The sequence below is a fragment of the Patiria miniata genome, unplaced genomic scaffold (assembly GCF_015706575.1).
Source record: "Patiria miniata isolate m_02_andy unplaced genomic scaffold, ASM1570657v1 HiC_scaffold_9, whole genome shotgun sequence".
Classification (NCBI taxonomy): Eukaryota; Metazoa; Echinodermata; class Asteroidea; order Valvatida; family Asterinidae; genus Patiria; species Patiria miniata.
This window is the reverse complement of record NW_024037076.1, coordinates 15,266,941-15,288,996: the sequence shown is the minus strand read 5'-3', so window position 1 is coordinate 15,288,996 and position 22,056 is coordinate 15,266,941. Positions and strand designations below refer to the sequence as shown.

General features: G+C 41.7%; 1 protein-coding gene and 1 long non-coding RNA gene across 2 annotated transcripts in view; one reads left to right on the top strand and one right to left on the bottom strand.

Annotated features, from left to right (window-relative positions):
* Positions 1-2,313: 2,313 nt before the first annotated feature.
* On the bottom strand, positions 2,314-4,398 carry LOC119720192. Its single transcript, XR_005270074.1, has 3 exons — positions 4,289-4,398; positions 3,369-3,474; positions 2,314-2,339 (listed from the first exon to the last, which is right to left on the bottom strand). It is a non-coding gene; the product is annotated as an uncharacterized LOC119720192 (long non-coding RNA).
* Positions 4,399-6,957: 2,559 nt separating this feature from the next.
* The window catches only part of LOC119720191 (sushi, von Willebrand factor type A, EGF and pentraxin domain-containing protein 1-like), a 41,924-nt gene continuing 26,825 nt past the window's right edge, over positions 6,958-22,056 (top strand). Inside the window, exons 1-7 of the mRNA XM_038189771.1 lie at positions 6,958-7,228; positions 8,848-9,072; positions 10,893-11,111; positions 17,305-17,589; positions 17,856-18,026; positions 19,212-19,394; positions 19,937-20,194. Of these exons, the coding sequence (XP_038045699.1) occupies positions 7,063-7,228; positions 8,848-9,072; positions 10,893-11,111; positions 17,305-17,589; positions 17,856-18,026; positions 19,212-19,394; positions 19,937-20,194 (1,507 nt within the window). The 5' untranslated portion in view covers positions 6,958-7,062. The remainder of the gene's footprint in view (positions 7,229-8,847; positions 9,073-10,892; positions 11,112-17,304; positions 17,590-17,855; positions 18,027-19,211; positions 19,395-19,936; positions 20,195-22,056) is intronic.

The window sequence follows — 22,056 nt, the reverse complement described above, 5'->3', positions numbered from 1 at the left end:
TATCCTCACCAAATTTCACTGGTTTCCATTTCAGTCAAGTGCATATGTACATGCCTACATGTACACATTTAAGCGCATGGTCAGTCAGACACACATTACTACGGCTGCATGGCATCAGCTTTTAACGTGTTTGGCGCATCTAGGTATTTAGAAAAGCTGTAAAATCCTACATGTTTACAAGAATATAATTATCATTGGGTTAAAGATGTTTAAGTACATGTAGCAGTGCACAGATGGATACAAAACAGATCAGATGTCACTGTATAAGAACAGCTCAGCAATTTATTTCCCTATAAAAATATCAAAATTATACAATAGCATAAAAAATCTGACAAAGGTTGAATATTGACATTTGTGTTACGGTCTCTCATTTTGTACATGACATTTAAAAATATATGTAAAAAGGGCATTTTTTTGTTTGAGAAAACCTGGTAAATTTCAAGGTTCTTTTTTATCTTAACAAGTTTGCCTGAAGACCAAGTAGTTTATTTCTGTCTTGGTCATTAAATTAATATTGCGACAAAAAGATGTAAAGGTTTTTGCATTATGAAATTTAACAAGTCATTCTAAAGTTCAATTTCATGTACATGTACTTTCCATTGCAAAAGTGGTTGTTCTCTAGATTATATACTGGATGATGTAGGACTTAAAGGGAAAATACAACATTTGCAAACATCAAAAAATAAAACTACCAAATCATTTTGAAATACCTTGCTGGACTGTTAGTGAATGACATTGTAAAGCATCCTGTAAAATCATGGCACCTGGTATACTGTCATTTTCAAGAAAAGTTGTATTTTTGTATCAATTTCCAACGCTGATCGGCCGATCAGCGTTGGAAACAACTGGCTTTTTTTCTCAAATACTGGCCCCAATTGACCATCGCACTTGTTTGCAATCGATTACAAACCTATGAACGGGTACGAGCCAGCTAGACTGGTTCCCTGACCTTACAATTCCCCAATATATGTAAACTGCTCCGTTTCTTCTTATATGGAGTCAGGGAACCAGACTACAGGAAAATGATCGTTTTTCTTGGTTTTTATAGCATTTTCGAACCCAAAACCTCAAAAAAGTTAGTGTAACTATATTTGCTATATATTTCTAACCCCCCAATCCATCCATTTCTGAAAATTACAGCAAAAGCAAATGATGTATATTCCGTTTAAACAATGGCCATTTAATACCAAATATTTTAAGTTGCAATTTCTAAACAAAATTTATGACAACATTACTACATCACTTCAGACTTGCATTCACGTAACATAATCCAACTACCCGACCGAGCACGTTAGACGTATCAACGTTTTGTGACATCATCATGACGGTACAAACTTATGCCCTAATAATACTACCACAGAAATAACATTTGTCATGCTGTGCTTACAAAATATGGCTTAAATATTCAAAAACTTCAAATATTGTCACAAATGACAAGACGCCATTATGAATTCACCATATATGTTACCTATAACATTCGTGTAATACACATGTACCTGCTTAGCAAGCAAGTTTCAACCCTACAGACCAAACAACTCATGACATCATGCTTTGTTTACACGTGTGATTTCCAACGAGAGGTACCGGTAGGTGGGGACACGAGCTAGTCACCAAGCTTCCATAGGAAAGGGCACATGTTAACAAAATGCGACGTCGATTATGCTTAACCTACATGTAACTCCCTAGGGGGTGTGCCATTTCATATTGAAATTGGAGGATTCAGAAACTGTTAGGGCTATGGTCTATTCTCCAGATAAAAACGATGCACTTTTTAATCATGACCAATGATGACATCATGCAACTTGTCATCCACCAACTTTGTCAGTGGGCAGCAAGGAATTGTATTTTGTTGGGACAATTGTTCAGTATAGCGTCACAGCGTAAAAAAAGGTAATTTGACTTAACTTTATGCCAAAACTGCTGGGCTGAATAAATTTTACTTATTTACATAGATTTCAAATCCGGTGTTAAACAGAGTGTTTAAACCTCACATTTATTCCCTTTATTCCCTTATTGAAATCAATGACGTTTGAAAAGACAAAATATGTCATCATGGTGTAATCTGATCTCATGAAAGAAAATCACATCTCTGAGGAAGTCATCATAATTAATATCATCCAACATTTGAGTTATATGTTTACATTAAGTAAGCAACCATGACCTATCAAACCAATTTAAAAGAAATTCAACTTTAAAAAAGTATACAATGACAACATACAAATAATTTGACCTCAATGGTGTCAAAATATGTGTTGCATATGTTATTAGATGTGTTACAACCAGTTTACCTATTTTCAGTTCCACTGGTTTCTCATTGGCCCGTTTGTCCCGAAGTGAACCTGTTGATTCAAGTAAAAAATAGTAATATAAAGTAAGAGCAAACAATGAAGTGTATTTCACAACATGGTGTTTGTCCAAATCAGTGTAACCCTAAAAATTCTCTGTTTTTTTTTTTTTTACCACCTCACAGCTTTGGGATGCCTAGTTGGTGGGTGGGAAATGCTCCTCCAGTGTACAACTTGTACAGACATCCAAAAACAAAACTACCAAATTATCACGAAATAATAAACAGGTCACTTGCCTGAAAGTGAATAAGGGTGTTACTCACCTGATCCAGTGATCACAAAAATTAGACAGGTTAGTGTAACAGTATCATTATAAACCCCAGATTCAAGCTGTATTGCTGACAATACATATACAGCAAAAGCAAATCCTGTAATTTACTTTGAAATGTTGTGTTATTGAGTCAATGGCAGTTGTAAATTCACTGCACATATACTTGTAGAAGGTTCTCAAAACCAACCAACTTGAATTACCTGTGTCGGTTTTCATGTAAAACTTATGTGCAGGAATTTTCCAAAGGCTCTATTATGGATTCCCAATTGCTGCAATGAATTCTTGAATCTGTGTCAACACTTACATGTACATGTACTTACATGTAGTTAGTATCCTAAAAAATATGCTGCCTGCCCTCTGGTCAGTGTCAGGTCACAACTTCTAAAAATAATGTCTACCATTGCCGTCACTTAACAGTTTAACCAAGGTGTAAGACCCAGTCTTTGGACTATGCAGTGCCCTGCTTTAATAATTGATTATTACAATTTGGCACATCAGCATCATTGTGTTTACAAGCATTCTGCTCTGCAAATCAGATTGGAAACTCCTTTGGTTCAAGAGGATCTACCGTACCACGCTGTCACTGTTCTGAATGGCAGTGGCATGGCACTTTTCTAAAATGGCGTGCAATATCTGTCCCAAACTCTTGTCAAGTTGTCATGCTATTATCCCACTTCAGTCGGCGTGACAAAAGCACGACATTTAGACTGGGTAAAAGACTGGGCCATACTGTAGATATTGGTTTCACATACCTGGGCATGATTCAGATTGTCATCAGATTTGACTTGCACGGCCAGTCAATCTGCTCTAATGTTCTTGATTCCTCTGCAGCGATGAGAAAATAGCCAGCACCTTCTCCTGGAACATGAACACAATGAAGTCAATAAACCTCAAAGGTTCACATCACGCTTGGTTTGCATGATAGAACTGCCGGCATGAGAAACTTCTCTATAATACCTTTGTTGTGAATCTGCATCTTTTACATTTAATTGACATTTTTCAGCAACCCAATGTGCTTTTTTCCATGATTTTTTTTTTCAGTAAAGAGAACGCCCTCAGCTTTAACATGATATCCAAAACATAAACAATTCACCTATCACGGGTTTTGTGGGGAAAAAAGGTTTAAGGGCTGCATCAATTGGGGGTCACCCTGTATACTAGTACTAGTCAGAAAGTTTGAGAGTCCCAAAACTTAAGGTATTGAAAACTGGCACCTAAAACAACCAGTCCAACACCGCTTCAGTGCTTCATCAATCAACCATGCTAAAAGAATTTAAGAAACATGAGGTATGAACCGGGAACTAGTCTCAATTTACCTTACATTTCTGCATAGTCAGCCATCAGACTAATGATACTGAATGAAGAGGTCAATCTTTCCAAATAGTTGGACCAAGGTTGTACATGTACCAGTAGCCCCATTTTGAAATCAATCGACTTCCCTCTCATGTGCAAAATATGTGGGAAAAGTCTCCTTTCAAAATTGAATTGAGTCTGCAAACTTGGTTGGTGAAATACTGAGGACCTTTTCTTTTGCCCAATATAATTTTTGGAGAAATTTGTTGGCTAAAGAGTGAGTAAAGTGGGCATGATTTAGTTTTGCACGTTTCAGAGCACTCCAGAGCCCTGTCTGCCTGTATAACATGTCAATAACTGTGCAAACACAAAATCTTACCTGAACTTCTACTTGAGAAACGAAGGGCGAAGTCTGTGTTGTCATCCTCAATTTCCATCTCAGTCAAGTTTGTAGGGTCAGTTGCATCGTCACCTGAAAAAAATACAATAATTATGTCCATACCTTGATAAAGCATAATAAAAATGAATTAAAAAAAATCAGGAGCCTGTAGCTGTAAAATATAACATGCTAAATTTGTACTACACATACATGTACATTGTACACTGGGGGAAAAAGGGAATTTGAGGTTTGTTATTGACATACTCATCCTTTCTTGAATTTACCGTTAATAAAAAGTGTGATCAAATTTCATAATAAAAGTTAGAAATATGTAAGGCAAAGTAAACAAAAAACAAGTTTCTCGTCCCTGCCCGCTTCCTTTTAAGTTTTAGGAGGCCGCCTGGATTTTTAATTATTTTTTATTTTTGAAAAATGCAGTAAAAACACTGAAAAAGTCCACAAATTCATCGGAAAATAAATACTTGCGAAATATGTGAGTCGAAGTTTTCAGTATAGACCAGACCTTTAAGAACTTTCTAGGTGTTGTTTTCAGCAAGCCGAATGTTACAAAGACCACAAAGAATTCTATGGGCTTCAACCGTGCTTATAAATGCCCTCTGTGCAACATGAGCAGCACTCTATTTATCAAGACAATTCCACCGTAGCGAAGGGATCTAACTTCCCTAGTTGCAAGGCTGGAAATCCTCAGAGTGCAAGCCATTCAGCAGGATTTGTTAGCACATCTCCTCAGCAAATCCAACACACAGTGTTGTAAGACTCGAGTCCCGGACTTGGACTCGAGTCGGACTCGAGTCACATTTTTCGTGACTCGGACTCGACTCGAGTCACATTGGAAAATTACTCGGACTCGGACTCGACCATGATGACTCGGACTCGAGCTTGGTGACTCGTGATTCGAGTCACGTATTTTCATCAAACGAAAAAACATAACAATACGTATTTTTGCGACAAACTTAGCATTCTTTTTAACTCCCGTAGACAAAACACGGCGGCCGCGCCACGGAAAATCGTATCCAGGGGCCGCGCGCACGCATAGCGCCTGCAAGAAGAGCACCAGGCCCCGCGTCATGCCAAAAAGTGTTCGGTATCATGGAAGGTGTATTTTGGGGGATGTGAATTAAAAGGAAAATACATTTTGAGTCTAAACAACATGTACACACACAAGGTACGCTGTATACACTGGGATTTACTTTAAAAATTATTTAAAACATTTTGATTAGTTTGGTAAACAACTATAAGAACGAGTGACTCGATCGTGACTCAATCGGACTCGGACTCGAGGCTTGTGACTCGAGACTCGGACTCGGACTCGACGTTGGTGACTCGACTACAACACTGCCAACACGCCTGTAGTAATCTTGAGAGCATGTACAATGTACCATGCCTCGGGTGGCTCGATAAGGGGAATGCAAAATTAAACGTGCTGTAACTCGAGTTTTTACTTCAAAATTTTACAAGGTTTTATAGAGATTCACAGGGTATAGTGGGGTTGAACCTTAACTTTTACCCTTTTTTTTCAATGTTGCATACTTCCGTAAATCGTTCAGCCCCAATGGATCAGAGAGACCAGAGGGATCACCGACACCACCCTCAGCCATAACTACTAGCTAGGCAGATTTGCAATCAAGTGTCACCAGTGAGACGTGATATTTCCCACACTGTTGTAACCCTCACATGTGTTCATTTTTGCCAAACGATCCACGTGGGTACATGCAGGGCCCAAACGATTCGCAGCAGCATGGTGCCCCAGGATACATCATTACTGCATTTGTCATTACAGGATTAGTGAACATGCTGGGCACACTACGCACACACACTCCTGCTCAGGTTCCCAACATTGATATTGTTGTGGAGGTCAGCCTGCCGGGGAGAGATCATGATCCCCACCTGCATGGAGAAGTCCGAGTCTGTAGTATCACGAAGTGTGGAGTTACTCTCCATCTCTGTGTCTTGCCACTTTGGAGCTTTTCAGTTGGTGTATTCCACATCAGATCTCTCTTCAGGCCACACATCTGCCCAGGAAGACGAATATATTTGCTGATGCTCTTTCCAGGAGGTGGAAGTATTCCGACAGAGTAGCCTCTCTATCAACCAATAGTCAGACATCATCCGGCCACGCTACTTGTAGAACATTGTGCAGGCAAGCAATGGGCAGCAATGTCCAACAGACAACTGCATGTTCAGCAGCCCTCTAAGCCCACAAAGCTCCTTCCTCATAGTAGATAGGCAGCTTCATGTTCTTGACGTTTTCTTGTAGGCTTAATATATAGTTTAGACATTTCTTGAATGAAACCGCTGCACGTACCTTCCCTCTAATTCTTGGGCTTTTCGGTGCTACTCTGCAACTATAAATGAGGTGAGTCGTTTTTTGTATAATGGAATCCCCAAAATTTAAAGGGATCGATTTTCGAATCCACAATAAGAAACACCTACCTCTTTAGCCCTGTTTGCCACGACACGGAAAATGTGGTTTGGACAACTTTTCTAGTTGAAATTGTGTGCACTCGTGTTTTTTACATTTTGACATTTTTACAGATTTCTCAAAAAGTACATGTATGGTTATCTATAGGTAATTTTTTTTTAATAAGCTGCTTCAGATTGATTGTATTTCCCTATCATCAAAAATACATTTTTCAAAAGTACAAATTACACTCTTAAATTGTTACGAACTTTCTTTCTTTTTTGATAGCTATCTAACCTAAAATTGTGGTAATTCTTTTTATTGAAAAGTCCGGTGGCGTGATCCTTACCTTATGCATGGTAGCTTCCGCCTTATCCAGGGCGATCGTTATGAGCATGGGTCCACCATAAGGTACGAGTGTAACCCAGGTTATATATTACAAGATCCAGCCGCTGAATATTCCCATTGTAATGACGGAAGATGGAGCCTGGAACCCGTATGCCACCCAGATGATCAAGGTAAGGCAGTTCAAATGCTGAGCTGTAATGCCCTGGCATAATGGTTCCATCAACAACAAACCAAATCAAAAGGAAAGCCTGCATTGCATTCTTATTGTTAACAGTACATAGTTTGTTACTGTACCTCATGATTGAAAGCCGAATTCGCACTGGACCTTTCACCATCACATGCAGCGGCGGCGGAACGGTTTTCAAACTTGGCTTGGGGGGGGGGCATCACGAAAGAGGGGCACTTGCTCTGTAAAAGACATCTTCCGTCGGTAAAGCAGCTAATCCAGCAATATCTTACATTTCCATGTAGGCCTTGTAAATGCTAAAAGGATTATGCTTTAATAGATTTGCCCTTGAGAAATGTCTTGCTTAAGACTGAAAATACCCAGTCAGTTTGCTTAAATCACATACAATGACTTCCCAACAGAAAAGCAAAAACACAAACATTCTTTATGGGATCATAGGCATCTATACATTACATATTCATGTGTAACCTAAAGAAAATAATGACGATGTCAATGAACGTTCCATGTGACCCAGGTAAGTTGATGTTAATAGAGTGGTGTTATGTCATGGAAATTGGCATGGCTGTGGGGCATTTGTGTTTTTTAATTCTACTTTTCTTGTTATATTCCTCGTTCATATCAGAACTCTCTATTGTACCATTTTGGGAAATGGTTACTGAAAACAAAGCCGACATTTTAGGGCCAGTTTTGTTTTCATCATGAGGGGGCACATTTATGCTCAAGGGTTCCTGTTTGCCAAGCGCGCAGATAAGTACGCATACGTAGTAGACTGTCGCATGGGTTGCCTGTGCGACAGTCGACTATGCGCTTTACGAAGCAATCGTGGATCTGTCGCACGGGTGTAGTACGCATGCGTGCACATCGCCCTAGCTAGCTACACATGAACAGATGGTTGCACATGTAAAAGTCAATTACGTGTAGCCTTTTCCCGAGCTCAATGATGCCAAAGTGGAAAATATTTTGGGCAATAAAGATGCCTCCTGTACTAAAAAAAATGTTGTATACAAACAACTGTACAACCCTAGTTATTGTATTGCAAACAAACTGAACTTTTTTGAGGTTGAGCAATAATATTCTTCTGGCGAGCTGGACAAGTTTCACCGGAGATTTTTTTTGCCCGCGAGGTGCATACTGCAACATAAAGATTCGGCTGAATATGTATGAGGTATAGTCAAAAAAATATAACATGGTTTATTTTGGATGGACATTAGATATTAGCTCCCCTCGGTATTTAGTTTGACAACTTCCGATGCTTCGGGGAGCGAATATCGACTGTACGCCATCAAACCATGTCATATTTGTGTAATGTTTTACAAGTAATCCAGTGGAAATACCTATTGTCTAAATGTCTATTACCTAGACATGGGCTACAAATTAGAAAGAATAGAAAAAACGGGAAAAGGCACAGTAGGAGAAGGTATCTGTTCATCACACTTTCTTTAAATAGTTAAAGATAATAGTAGAAGGGAAGCAAGATTCAGGAAGGAAATTCAAAAGGTGGCAGGAAACTCCCAAAATTGAGAGAGATTCTGAGGTAAATCCATGGAATCAGGATGGAACTGATTAACATGTTGATTTCATTTGTCTGATTTATGTTTTCAGTAACCGAACCACCCGTGGCAGCTACCACATGTCCCACACCATCAGTCCCCAATGCCCTCATCTACCACCGTGGCCAAAACATTGCCACAGCAGGCTTTGAAATCATCTTTGGTAATCGTGATGAGATTGAGGTTCGATGTAATACAGACTTCACAGTCAATGGCAGGGAGGCAGTGACTGCTACTTGTTGGAATGGAGCCTGGACGCCTGCACTACCACGTTGCGGTTAGATAAATTGTCTTATGTCTTTCTTGGTCATTTAAATACCACATTAAAAAAAAATGAATTACCTCATGACTTTGGAGTTAAGGCGCTAGTTATTTTCATTTTCTTCTGTTTACTGTCATCTCGATAGTTAGAAAATATCAGATGACACTGTTAATTGGTTAAAGAAATGTTGACGTTTTGCTTTGTCAACTACCCAAACGGTTTAATTTAAGTAAATATTGTCGTAAAGTTTTATTCATAATATTTTAGTTTTCCTTTAGGCCAAAAAAAAAAGTCTCCGGTTTCTGGTATGGAGCTTGTCCGAAAAGTGGTGCAGCGACGCGGCTTTTTTTTTTTTACCTGACTTTTTTGCTTCAAATGTCGGCTGATGACTGCAAATGGTGCCCAACTAAACTGAGTGCAAATATATGGGAGTCCAGAGAGGCAACATAAAGCTTATTCTCGATCATAACCCCATATAAAAACACGTTAAAATTGTGCAGCAGCAGGATTCCAGTCAAACCAGTGAGTTTGGCGGTTTTGAGACATCATCTTTTATTGAAAAAAAAAAACTGTTTCATTTTGCCAACGCGCATGGCTACGGCGACGCGCGCGCATACCAGAAACCGGAGACTTTTTTTTGGCCTTATCCGTCATTAAAGTTATCTCATACTTAATGCAACTCGATTAATTACCTTTAATCTTTCTAATTTTTCATCTCTCTACTTTGTTACTTGTTATAAATCTACACCCCGGGAGATGCTGATTGATATATATATTTTTTTTGTTGAGTGGACGGTGGGGCGGCGGTGAAAGTTTTATTCTGTCGATCAAACACAAAATGGCTGCTGCCTTGTTGCAGGCATAACCATTTAATGAAGCTGTACACGTATGTGTGTGTGTATGTTTTGGGTGCACAGGCTTTTTCCATTGTATTTATGATTTGCATTTTCGTGGTTATATAACCTTGTACTGAATGGGTTTCGTCTTTCTGTTTTGATCCCTGTATTTTTTTTATAGGCCCATGTGCCAGGAACAGCTCACAACTCCTGTGGGTTGTGAAGCACTACATATAATGACCAGTCATCCATAAATTAAGTGTTACTTGATTTATTTTTACTGTGGACTATTTAAGCCTTTCGGGATTATTTTTGTAATAGATAGTAATTTAAAGTTTCGATTAATTGAACTGCCAATTATTTTACTGCGTTAACAGATTAAATTAATTATACTGACAAAAGTATTAATTTTCCAGAATATTTGTATTTGACATTATAACAGCCAAGCACACGTCTCTTTAAAAGAGTCATATTCATGGAATCTACATGGTTTGTTTGATTGGGGGGAATGCCTTGTGAAGGGAAACTCCATAAAATCCAACATACGTCCGACCAGATGATGTACATGTACAAGGTAGTTAAGGTGGTCACGGAAACTTTCGTTTGGTCTGTAACTGTTTTCTTCTCATTAGATGCCAAATTATTAGTGATGTATCACATTCACCTTTCCAACAGAAGCTCATTGAAGTGTATCACATCTTCGTCCCAATCTACGGAATTGCCCCGAAAAGATGCATTAATTTTCACCAGGGATCAAGTTCAGTTACTTTCTTTTAAAAATGAAATCAAGTTACTGACTTCAATAATCGATTAAACTGAATAAAACCATAATCGTTGCTGCGTGTAGAACTGCATCATGACCTGTGTGGCCTGTTGCACTACTGCGCAGAGACTGGTTAGCCCTCCATTAACCCCACAAAAAAAAGAATGGGAACTGCAGGTTTTGGTAAATATCATTTGATTTAACATTGCATCTTTATTGTCTTTGTTGTATGACAGAGGTTATATACAAGCGCTCTTGTTCTCGTCCTGTGGCAGTCCCAGATGTCAGACAGTATGTTGACGATTCAATCCAGCTACTTGACAGCCCTCGCACCTCGTTCTTCCATGAATCCACCATTATGTCACGGTGTCAGGATCCATTGAAGATGAAACTGATGACTGGTCCGCTCCGCACGTGTAATGACGGCAGATGGACTGGACCTGTGCCAGTATGCGGTATGTTTTACTTTAGGGGCCATTCAAAATATCCGATGATTTTTTTTTTTCCAAATTGTTTTGACTCTCAACTCGCGCTTTTTAAACGTGTGGGCGCTGCCATGTTCATTGCGCGCAGATATACCATGCGCATGCATGCAGGTTGCCTAAGTATTCTGGAACACAAGTAGGAGTAGTGGAGGTAGACTTCCTGACACAATTTGACCTTGGGCATAGAAATATGTAAAGGTCACATAAATATGTAAATATGGAAATATGTAGATATAAATATGAATTAAGGGATGTGGAAATTGTTAACACAGTTTGACCTAATGAATGGATGGGATGAATAGGGAATAGGTGTGGGTATAAGGAACCGGGTACAGTTTGACCAATTCTATGGGAAAGATTGCATAAGGTATGGAAAAAAAATATATATATTTTTATGGTACATTTGGATCTTAGCCCGAATATGAGTTTCATACGTTAGTCCCTGTGAACGACCAGCTGGTCGGATCTTTAATCCCCCAACAATAGACGGGAGAGGGCGCGTGCCAAGTCAGCGCACTAGTATTGTTACGAAGTTAATCCTATCGATACAAAAAGTAATTGGATTTCCGAATGCTCGACAGCAGAAAGCAGCGATAGATAGCAAAAATTAATTTTGCGTTGATCAGACTGAAATGAGTACGATTGTCTATTTGAAGAATTATTTTAAAGTCATTTTTATTGGGTTTATGGGTATTGTGCACGTTGCGTTTTCCAAGTTATAAACAAACACTCACCGCAGCATACTTGCAGGGTACAGCCTGTGTCGGCCATGGGGGTATATGATAAATCCACGATCCATAATCCATGCGTCTGTACGGAGACCGGTGGTCGATCACCCCTCGATGATCGCACCGATCCTGGAGCAAATAAATAACTCCGTCCGTGCGCCTATATTCCTCTTGTTAATCGATACAATACCAATGGCACTCTTCTACACTGCCACCAGAATCATCCAAGTAAAAATATATGTTTGTGCGCGGTGATCGTAGAAAAGGGAAGGTTTTGGCATCAGCCAGAGCAAATGCTAGTATACATGCACACTACTGTATACACGCCGTCCGATCAGATAGCGCTCAAGTTTTCTTAATCCGTGACGGCTAAATTATCGATTAGGCTCTATAGTCTGCAGAGGCGCGTACAATAAGGAATGGATTCAGTGGTTTAAAGCCATAACAAAACGTGCGGGTATGTGGTTTTCAAGGGAACTACGGCCTGGAAAGTGCCCGATTAAGTGTATAGGAATAACACAACCATCATTGTGCATTTTGTAATATTTCGTACTAGAACGACCCCAAAACCAAGCTATAGCCTATCCATAGTTAAAAATTCAGTCGTAACGTGGTAAAAATGGTGCCCCTTTAACGCTGTCTGTATAGGAATGCACCGAACCCTAGTTGTACCTCCGTGCCGGATTTGTTTACAAAATCGAGGATGACTGGGTTTTATCTACGACCATTTTACGGAGGTTATTTAGAGGGTGTGTTCAAGCAATAATTTTATGACTGAGAGTAGGCTTTTCCAATTGATAAGACAACACAAACAAAGAAAAATACAACTGCAGAAAGTACATACGATATGACATTATTGCTTTATTGACGTCATTTTTCAGTAAAACATCATTCTGCTCTTTTCCGTGCTCATCCTGCTCTTTTCCCTGCTCATCTGCTCTTTTCCCTGCTCATCCTGCTCTTTTCCCTGCTCATCCTGCTCTTTTCCCTGCTCATCCTGCTCTTTTCCCTGCTCATCCTGCTCTTTTCCCTGCTCATCCTGCTCTTTTCCCTGCTCATCCTGCTCTTTACCCTGCTCATCCTGCTCTTTTCCCTGCTCATCCTGCTCTTTTCCCTGCTCATCCTGCTCTTTTCCCTGCTCATCCTGCTCTTTTCCCTGCTCATCCTGCTCTTTTCCCTGCTCATCCTGCTCTTTTCCCTGCTCATCCTGCTCTTTACCCTGCTCATCCTGCTCTTTTCCCTGCTCATCCTGCTCTTTTCCCTGCTCATCCTGCTCTTTTCCCTGCTCATCCTGCTCTTTTCCCTGCTCATCCTGCTCTTTTCCCTGCTCATCCTGCTCTTTTCCCTGCTCATCCTGCTCTTTTCCCTGCTCATCCTGCTCTTTTCCCTGCTCATCCTGCTCTTTTCCCTGCTCATCCTGCTCTTTTCCCTGCTCATCCTGCTCTTTTCCCTGCTCATCCTGCTCTTTACCCTGCTCATCCTGCTCTTTACCCTGCTCATCCTGCTCTTTTCCCTGCTCATCCTGCTCTTTTCCCTGCTCATCCTGCTCTTTTCCCTGCTCATCCTGCTCTTTTCCCTGCTCATCCTGCTCTTTTCCCTGCTCATCCTGCTCTTTTCCCTGCTCATCCTGCTCTTTTCCCTGCTCATCCTGCTCTTTTCCCTGCTCATCCTGCTCTTTTCCCTGCTCATCCTGCTCTTTTCCCTGCTCATCCTGCTCTTTACCCTGCTCATCCTGCTCTTTTCCCTGCTCATCCTGCTCTTTTCCCTGCTCATCCTGCTATTTTCCCTGCTCTTCCTGCTCTTTTCCCTGCTCATCCTGCTCTTTTCCCTGCTCATCCTGCTCTTTTCCCTGCTCATCCTGCTCTTTTCCCTGCTCATCCTGCTCTTTTCCCTGCTCATCCTGCTCTTTTCCCTGCTCATCCTGCTCTTTTCCCTGCTCATCCTGCTCTTTTCCCTGCTCATCCTACTCTACGGCATAGAGCAGGATGAGCAGGGAAAAGAGCAGGATGAGCAGGGAAAAGAGCAGGATGAGCAGGGAAAAGAGCAGGATGAGCAGGGAAAAGAGCAGGAAGAGCAGGGAAAATAGCAGGATGAGCAGGGAAAAGAGCAGGATGAGCAGGGAAAAGAGCAGGATGAGCAGGGTAAAGAGCAGGATGAGCAGGGAAAAGAGCAGGATGAGCAGGGAAAAGAGCAGGATGAGCAGGGAAAAGAGCAGGATGAGCAGGGAAAAGAGCAGGATGAGCAGGGAAAAGAGCAGGATGAGCAGGGAAAAGAGCAGGATGAGCAGGGAAAAGAGCAGGATGAGCAGGGAAAAGAGCAGGATGAGCAGGGAAAAGAGCAGGATGAGCAGGGAAAAGAGCAGGATGAGCAGGGTAAAGAGCAGGATGAGCAGGGTAAAGAGCAGGATGAGCAGGGAAAAGAGCAGGATGAGCAGGGAAAAGAGCAGGATGAGCAGGGAAAAGAGCAGGATGAGCAGGGAAAAGAGCAGGATGAGCAGGGAAAAGAGCAGGATGAGCAGGGAAAAGAGCAGGATGAGCAGGGAAAAGAGCAGGATGAGCAGGGAAAAGAGCAGGATGAGCAGGGAAAAGAGCAGGATGAGCAGGGAAAAGAGCAGGATGAGCAGGGAAAAGAGCAGGATGAGCAGGGTAAAGAGCAGGATGAGCAGGGAAAAGAGCAGGATGAGCAGGGAAAAGAGCAGGATGAGCAGGGAAAAGAGCAGGATGAGCAGGGAAAAGAGCAGGATGAGCAGGGTAAAGAGCAGGATGAGCAGGGAAAAGAGCAGGATGAGCAGGGAAAAGAGCAGGATGAGCAGGGTAAAGAGCAGGATGAGCAGGGAAAAGAGCAGGATGAGCAGGGAAAAGAGCAGGATGAGCAGGGAAAAGAGCAGGATGAGCAGGGAAAAGAGCAGGATGAGCAGGGAAAAGAGCAGGATGAGCAGGGAAAAGAGCAGGATGAGCAGGGAAAAGAGCAGGATGAGCAGGGAAAAGAGCAGGATGAGCAGGGAAAAGAGCAGGATGAGCAGGGAAAAGAGCAGAATGATGTTTTACTGAAAAATGACGTCAATAAAGCAATAATGTCATATCGTATGTACTTTCTGCAGTTGTATTTTTCTTTGTTTGTGTTGTCTTATCAATTGGAAAAGCCTACTCTCAGTCATAAAATTATTGCTTGAACACACCCTCTAAATAACCTCCGTAAAATGGTCGTAGATAAAACCCAGTCATCCTCGATTTTGTAAACAAATCCGGCACGGAGGTACAACTAGGGTTCGGTGCATTCCTATACAGACAGCGTTAAAGGGGCACCATTTTTACCACGTTACGACTGAATTTTTAACTATGGATAGGCTATAGCTTGGTTTTGGGGTCGTTCTAGTACGAAATATTACAAAATGCACAATGATGGTTGTGTTATTCCTATACACTTAATCGGGCACTTTCCAGGCCGTAGTTCCCTTGAAAACCACATACCCGCACGTTTTGTTATGGCTTTAAACCACTGAATCCATTCCTTATTGTACGCGCCTCTGCAGACTATAGAGCCTAATCGATAATTTAGCCGTCACGGATTAAGAAAACTTGAGCGCTATCTGATCGGACGGCGTGTATACAGTAGTGTGCATGTATACTAGCATTTGCTCTGGCTGATGCCAAAACCTTCCCTTTTCTACGATCACCGCGCACAAACATATATTTTTACTTGGATGATTCTGGTGGCAGTGTAGAAGAGTGCCATTGGTATTGTATCGATTAACAAGAGGAATATAGGCGCACGGACGGAGTTATTTATTTGCTCCAGGATCGGTGCGATCATCGAGGGGTGATCGACCACCGGTCTCCGTACAGACGCATGGATTATGGATCGTGGATTTATCATATACCCCCATGGCCGACACAGGCTGTACCCTGCAAGTATGCTGCGGTGAGTGTTTGTTTATAACTTGGAAAACGCAACGTGCACAATACCCATAAACCCAATAAAAATGACTTTAAAATAATTCTTCAAATAGACAATCGTACTCATTTCAGTCTGATCAACGCAAAATTAATTTTTGCTATCTATCGCTGCTTTCTGCTGTCGAGCATTCGGAAATCCAATTACTTTTTGTATCGATAGGATTAACTTCGTAACAATACTAGTGCGCTGACTTGGCACGCGCCCTCTCCCGTCTATTGTTGGGGGATTAAAGATCCGACCAGCTGGTCGTTCACAGGGACTAACGTATGAAACTCATATTCGGGCTAAGATCCAAATGTACCATAAAAATATATATATTTTTTTTTCCATACCTTATGCAATCTTTCCCATAGAATTGGTCAAACTGTACCCAGTTCCTTATACCCACACCTATTCCCTATTCATCCCATCCATTCATTAGGTCAAACTGTGTTAACAATTTCCACATCCCTTAATTCATATTTATATCTACATATTTCCATATTTACATATTTATGTGACCTTTACATATTTCTATGCCCAAGGTCAAATTGTGTCAGGAAGTCTACCTCCACTACTAGTAGGTAAATTTATTTCGTTGTCGGGATTTGAACCGACACTCGTGGCGTGTATTAAGACAAAATGAACCTGGTATCCCGCTCCATTTGCATGGCGCAATGATTTTACGCATGCTATAAGTCTAACTTCACTGCATGGTCCCCATGCATATGGTGCTCCGCGGATCCGATAGACGTATACAAAATACACTGTACATGTACCGGATGCATGCTGTACCTGTACGGTACGGGCAAAGGGGTTTACGAATCGGAACGCAAAGAGTTGAATTGGCAAGTCAAAAGAGCTATTTTCTATCTTTTTAATTGAAAAAAGGTGAATTTCGATTAACAAAAATTTCAATAAATTAATTTGACCCACCCACCCACATTTTTGAAAATAATCGAAATTTAAAAACATTGAAAACTTTGAATGGCCCGTTAATTGATATTTGATTGAACGAAAGAAATAATCTTGAGCCAGATTTGAACCTGCGAACCTCGGATCAATTCTGCTGGAGTTCTATTTACTGAGCCATTTAACCCAATATGCAGTGCCTTAGTTTGCCCATGAAATTTGTGTGTTCATAGAACCCACGTGTGCCAAATTACGTTGCTAGCCCCCAACCTGCGATATGGCAGGCTGTGAATACTCAGTTGAGAGGGCACTACCTTTATTACAAAGGCTCACTTTTAATGAAATATAGCGTATTTAATTCAACGGTGAAATTCATTATTTAGACCAGAATTTGAACCTACGACTTACAAAAATACTCTACCAACTGTACTATGCAGGCATTATACATGCGCTGGTTTCCTAATTTGTCAGTGTTCATAGGGCACTACTCGGATGAGACCATCAAATCAAACATGATCTTTGCGATTTTGTGCACCAAGATCTAGCGGTGTTGCTTAAAGTAGTATCCTCTTTTACTATCATGTCAGAGCCGGCATTAACTAGCTTCAGCCTCCCAGCCTTACGTACCACACTCCATCAGTTAATGGCTAACGGAACCTTGCTCATCTACCCTGGTGTTGGTCAGTTGAATGTGGATTGCATCGTCTCCAGCGGTTACCCAGTTTTAGACCACAGTCACTGGCAACAATGGATTCCAGGTGGTCAAGGAGAAAAGAAGTATGGCGTGCCTGCAGAAGGTCACTCAGGGACTTATACCTGTAAGAAGCTTGGGTGGCCAACTGTATTTCATCGGCTTATAATACAGGTACGAGGTAAGTCCAGTTGTCAATTTATCTTTATGAGTAAACTGCCAGTTTGAAGTTTGTCGATTTTAAATTCAGCTTGATTGAACCTTACTTTAGAGCATTTTTGTGATGGATAAATTAATGATCCTTCTGAATGCAAGTAACTTGCATTAATGGTCCACAATTCATATTTGACATTGCTACGAAGTTATGTTATAGTTAAAGGCTTGGTTTTTTTTAGTGCATGTTAGTAATTTTCTACAGTGTTATTATTTTCTGTACTTTTTCTGTAGCCGTTTCCTGTTCAGAGCCAAGTCCCCCGTTAAACAGTCGTCGTATCGGTGATGACTTCCGCCTCACAAAGTCAGTATCATTTGAATGCAACGAGAGCTATGATCTCATCGGGGAACGGACGATCAAATGCAACCTTGGTGCATGGTTGGGAGAAATACCGCGCTGCAGAGGTGAGTGATTGAGGCCTTCAATTATGCATTCTGAGTGGTCAAGTTTATGAATTTTGAAAAAAAGAACCACCGTTGCCAAATGGTCACCATTTTCCAGTCTCTCTTCCGTTTACTAGATGATTCACTGGGAGAAAGGTAGAACATTCAAGATATGCAATTCAGAGCAAACCATTAAACAATGCATGGTCCTGTGGCCCTCTCTCAAGAGGAAAGGCAGGTAGCAGGGCCTATGACTAATTTGTCCGGGATATGTATGGTCAACTATTCAGTTGTTCTTGTGTGTTAATGGGGGATCCATATTCAACATGTGGCTCTTTATTGATATTCTTATAAAAACGCATAGATGTACAAGATGAGATGAATATTAGGGACGAAATCTTTCAATCCAGCTATTTTGCAAAACTGGGAAATGGCAAAGAGGAAATACGGGACGTTGACATAATTGAAATTGGTGTTGAAAGAAATAATTTTCTTAGTTTCACCCTAAAGGGGCCGGGGGGCGGAATCCGCCCCCCCCCCCCTCAACATTGTCCGCGATCGCCTCTAAAAAAAATTTCGCGACCCGAGCTGTTATGACTTTTTAGCCTCGAGCTTTGCGCATCTTTTGATACCAAAAACATAAAAATCGGACCACGGGTTGCCGCGTAGCGAAAAATTTTCCGGCGCTAAGCGCCGTGAAAACTGAATTTCGCATATACGTCGTGTACACAGAGCAGAATTGCCATTCGTACATATAAATAATTAATTAAACATAATTCCAAAACCCTTTGACCTATAGTCATGAAATTTATTGGGTATGTTAAGGAAGAGTTGCTCTATGCATGTGCTGAGTTTCAAAATGTGTCGTCACTCGATGGCCGAGATCTAAGGGGCCCCCCCCCCCCCCCCCCCCCAGCTGAGAGATGGTCAAAATAACCCGGCCCCTTTAGGGTTAAGGTAGAAATATCTATGTACATCAATTGTCTTTTCAGTAAAGTCGGTTCCATCAAACATACCTTTCATAATCCAATCTGACTTTACACACTGAAATTAACAAAAGGTATGCGATGCAGTGATAGACTTTAAGCCTGGCGATTACACACTTTTTGGGGGGGCTTCAAATTGATGAAACATGTGCGTATTGTTAGGATGTTAATCTTTGTCTAAGATAGTGGTTCCACATTGTATCATTTGTTCCATGGCCAGCTCGGGACTGTCCTGATATCTACATGGCAAACCTAGACTCCAACCTACGTCTCATGATAAATGGAGGCAACTCACCAGGCTCAGTAGTGATATTTACTTGCCAATCCGGATTCCATCGGGTAGGAGAAACACGCCTCACTTGCCAGGGTGGCAGCTGGTCTCCTTCCTTCCCTACTTGTGAAGGTGAGACTCTGGTTTATTTGGAAGTCAGGCAAACAATTTATTCTGTTTGAAGTAAAATCGTGATTAGCGGTTACTCATTAACTACCATGTAAATCTGTTTGAAGTAAAATCGTGATTAGCGGTTACTCATTAACTACCATGTACATGTATGTTTTTCGGTTACCAAAGCAGAAAGTAAAATAATATGAGGATTCCATTCATAGTGACAAATACATGTAGGCCTAGAATAATACCTTAGAACATTAATCACAAATAAATATACAATTTATTATCCTTATTGCTTTGAACCACAGAAGGGGTATGGATTCACCATCAGTATTTCCACAAAGTTTCTTACAGGTATAAATGTAGACCTTCATTTTTTGAAGAATTTGGAAGTACAAAATACTACACTTATAGTCTTTTTTAAAGGTTTTTTGAAAACTTTGCAATTAAATGTCTAAAAGGATGGCAGTACATAGAAAATATACTCACAAATGTGACACTAAATAGTTCAATACAAGAATCCTTACTGTTGAAGTTCTTGGGGTTTTTTTCGACAGCCGATGTTCCTGATGACACAGGCCCGTTATTAAGGCCGGATGACTGCAACTGTGAGGTGTGGGAGAGATGTGTGGCCAACAGCAATGGCCCATCAACATGCCACTGCATCCACCCGCGGCAGTGTGATGGCGCTGTGGGCCAGGAGCAATACTGTGGGAGTGACGGTCGGACGTACGCCAGCATCTGCAGAATGAAGGCTGCAGGCTGTCTGCTGGACTTGGACATACAGGTCGTCAGCAATGGACCTTGCCCAGAAAGTAAGCATAAATACATCTTCACACTTTCAGTTTTCCTTTTTATTTCGTTTAACGCCAAGTAACCCACAATTTTACCCACGCCGTGGGCTTGAGTTGCTTATGTTGGTTTGTTGGTTGGTCGGTGGGTTTGTGGGTGGGTACGTTTCTGCATTCAGTAGGGGACGTTGAACAATAGAGGACAATAGGGTTCCCAATTTTCGAGAGGTCCCCTTTTTGGATTCGTGTACAAAACATGTGGGAGGTCTTCCTAAAAAGTACAAACAAAAGAGGGACAATAGGGGGTCCCCGACAGTGGCGTAGCCACCGGGGGGCGTGGGGGGGGGCGACCGCCCCCCCCCCATGAAACCTTGTCGCCGCCCCAGTCGCCCCCCCCCCCCCCCCCCCCCCACTGAGATTTTGAGTTTCTAAAAAAATATCATTGATCTAAATCTAAATTGTCGCGAATGATCCACATGATGACCACTGAGAAACGACCCTTCGACCGGCGACCGCGGACCAGAGCTGACAACCGGCGTGACATAGCGCATAATGATAATCTAAAATGCGTATTAACACCCACTGCACTGCTCGCTCACACCACGAAACACGTATTATAGACAGGTGGTCCGTGGGTCACACAGTTTCAGTCAGCGATATCACGCGAATCGGCCACGCACAAAACTTTTTCCTTGTCGCCCCCACCCCCCAGTCCCCCCCCCCCCCCCCCCACTGAGATTTTGGGTTTCTAAAAAAAATTATCATTGATCTACATGACGCCATGGGCGTCAATCCGGGGGAGGGGGGGGGGGGGGCAGGGGGGACTGGTCCCCCCCCCCCCCACACTTTTCGAAGGGTGGGGGACAACATATCAAATGTCCCCCCCCCCTGATTTTTGAAATCGTGTCTCATTTGCAGGGCCCTATTATGTACTACAATGTATCTTTTGCTTAGAAAATATAGTTAAAGTGGTCAGAAATTGCCTCAGATAGCACCACAGAGCATTTAGAATCCAACAATTTTCGGGGCCCTTAAGCGGGCCCCGAACCCCAGGCCTATAGCTCAGAATTCTGGTAGCTGATTCAATGACTCCAACCTCGAAAACAATGTTCAAAAAATTGTCTTATGCCTTTAGCTGAGAAAACCTCGAAAATTATGTTTAAACTAGTATCTTTTGTGCTAAGATAGTTATTGGTTAAAGTGGTAAGAAATTGCCTCAGTTCACACCACATAGCGGGCCCCGAACCCCACGCCTATAGCTCAGAATACCGATAGCTGATTCAATGACTGCAACCTCGAAAACGATGTTCAAATAATTATCTTTTGCTAAGAAAATATTAGTTAAAGCTTTGAGGAAAGTGGTAAGAAATTGCTTTAGATCACACCACAGAACATCTAGAATCCATTTTTTTCGGGGCCCTAATAAGCGGGCCCCGAACCCCGACGCCGTAAGGGCTTCGCACTTCGCGCTCGCATCAGTTCTGATCAAGGTATGCCCCCCCCCCATTTTTGAAAAGCGATTGACGCCCCTACATGACGCCCCCCCCCCATGAAATGTTCCAGCCCCCCCCCCAGCGCCCCCCCCCCCTTAACATTTTCCGCGATAGCCTCTAAAAGATCTAAGGCCCCCCCCCCCCCCCCCCAGCTGAGAGATGGTCAAAATAACCTGGCCCCTTTAGGGTTAAGGTAGAAATATCTATGTACATCAATTGTCTTTTCAGTAAAGTCGGTTCCATCAAACATACCTTTCATAATCCAAACTGACTTTACACACTAAAATTAACAAAAGGTATACGATGCAGTGATAGACTTTAAGCCTGGCGATTGCACACTTTTTGGGGGGCTTCAAATTGATGAAACATGTGCGTATTGTTAGGATGTTAATC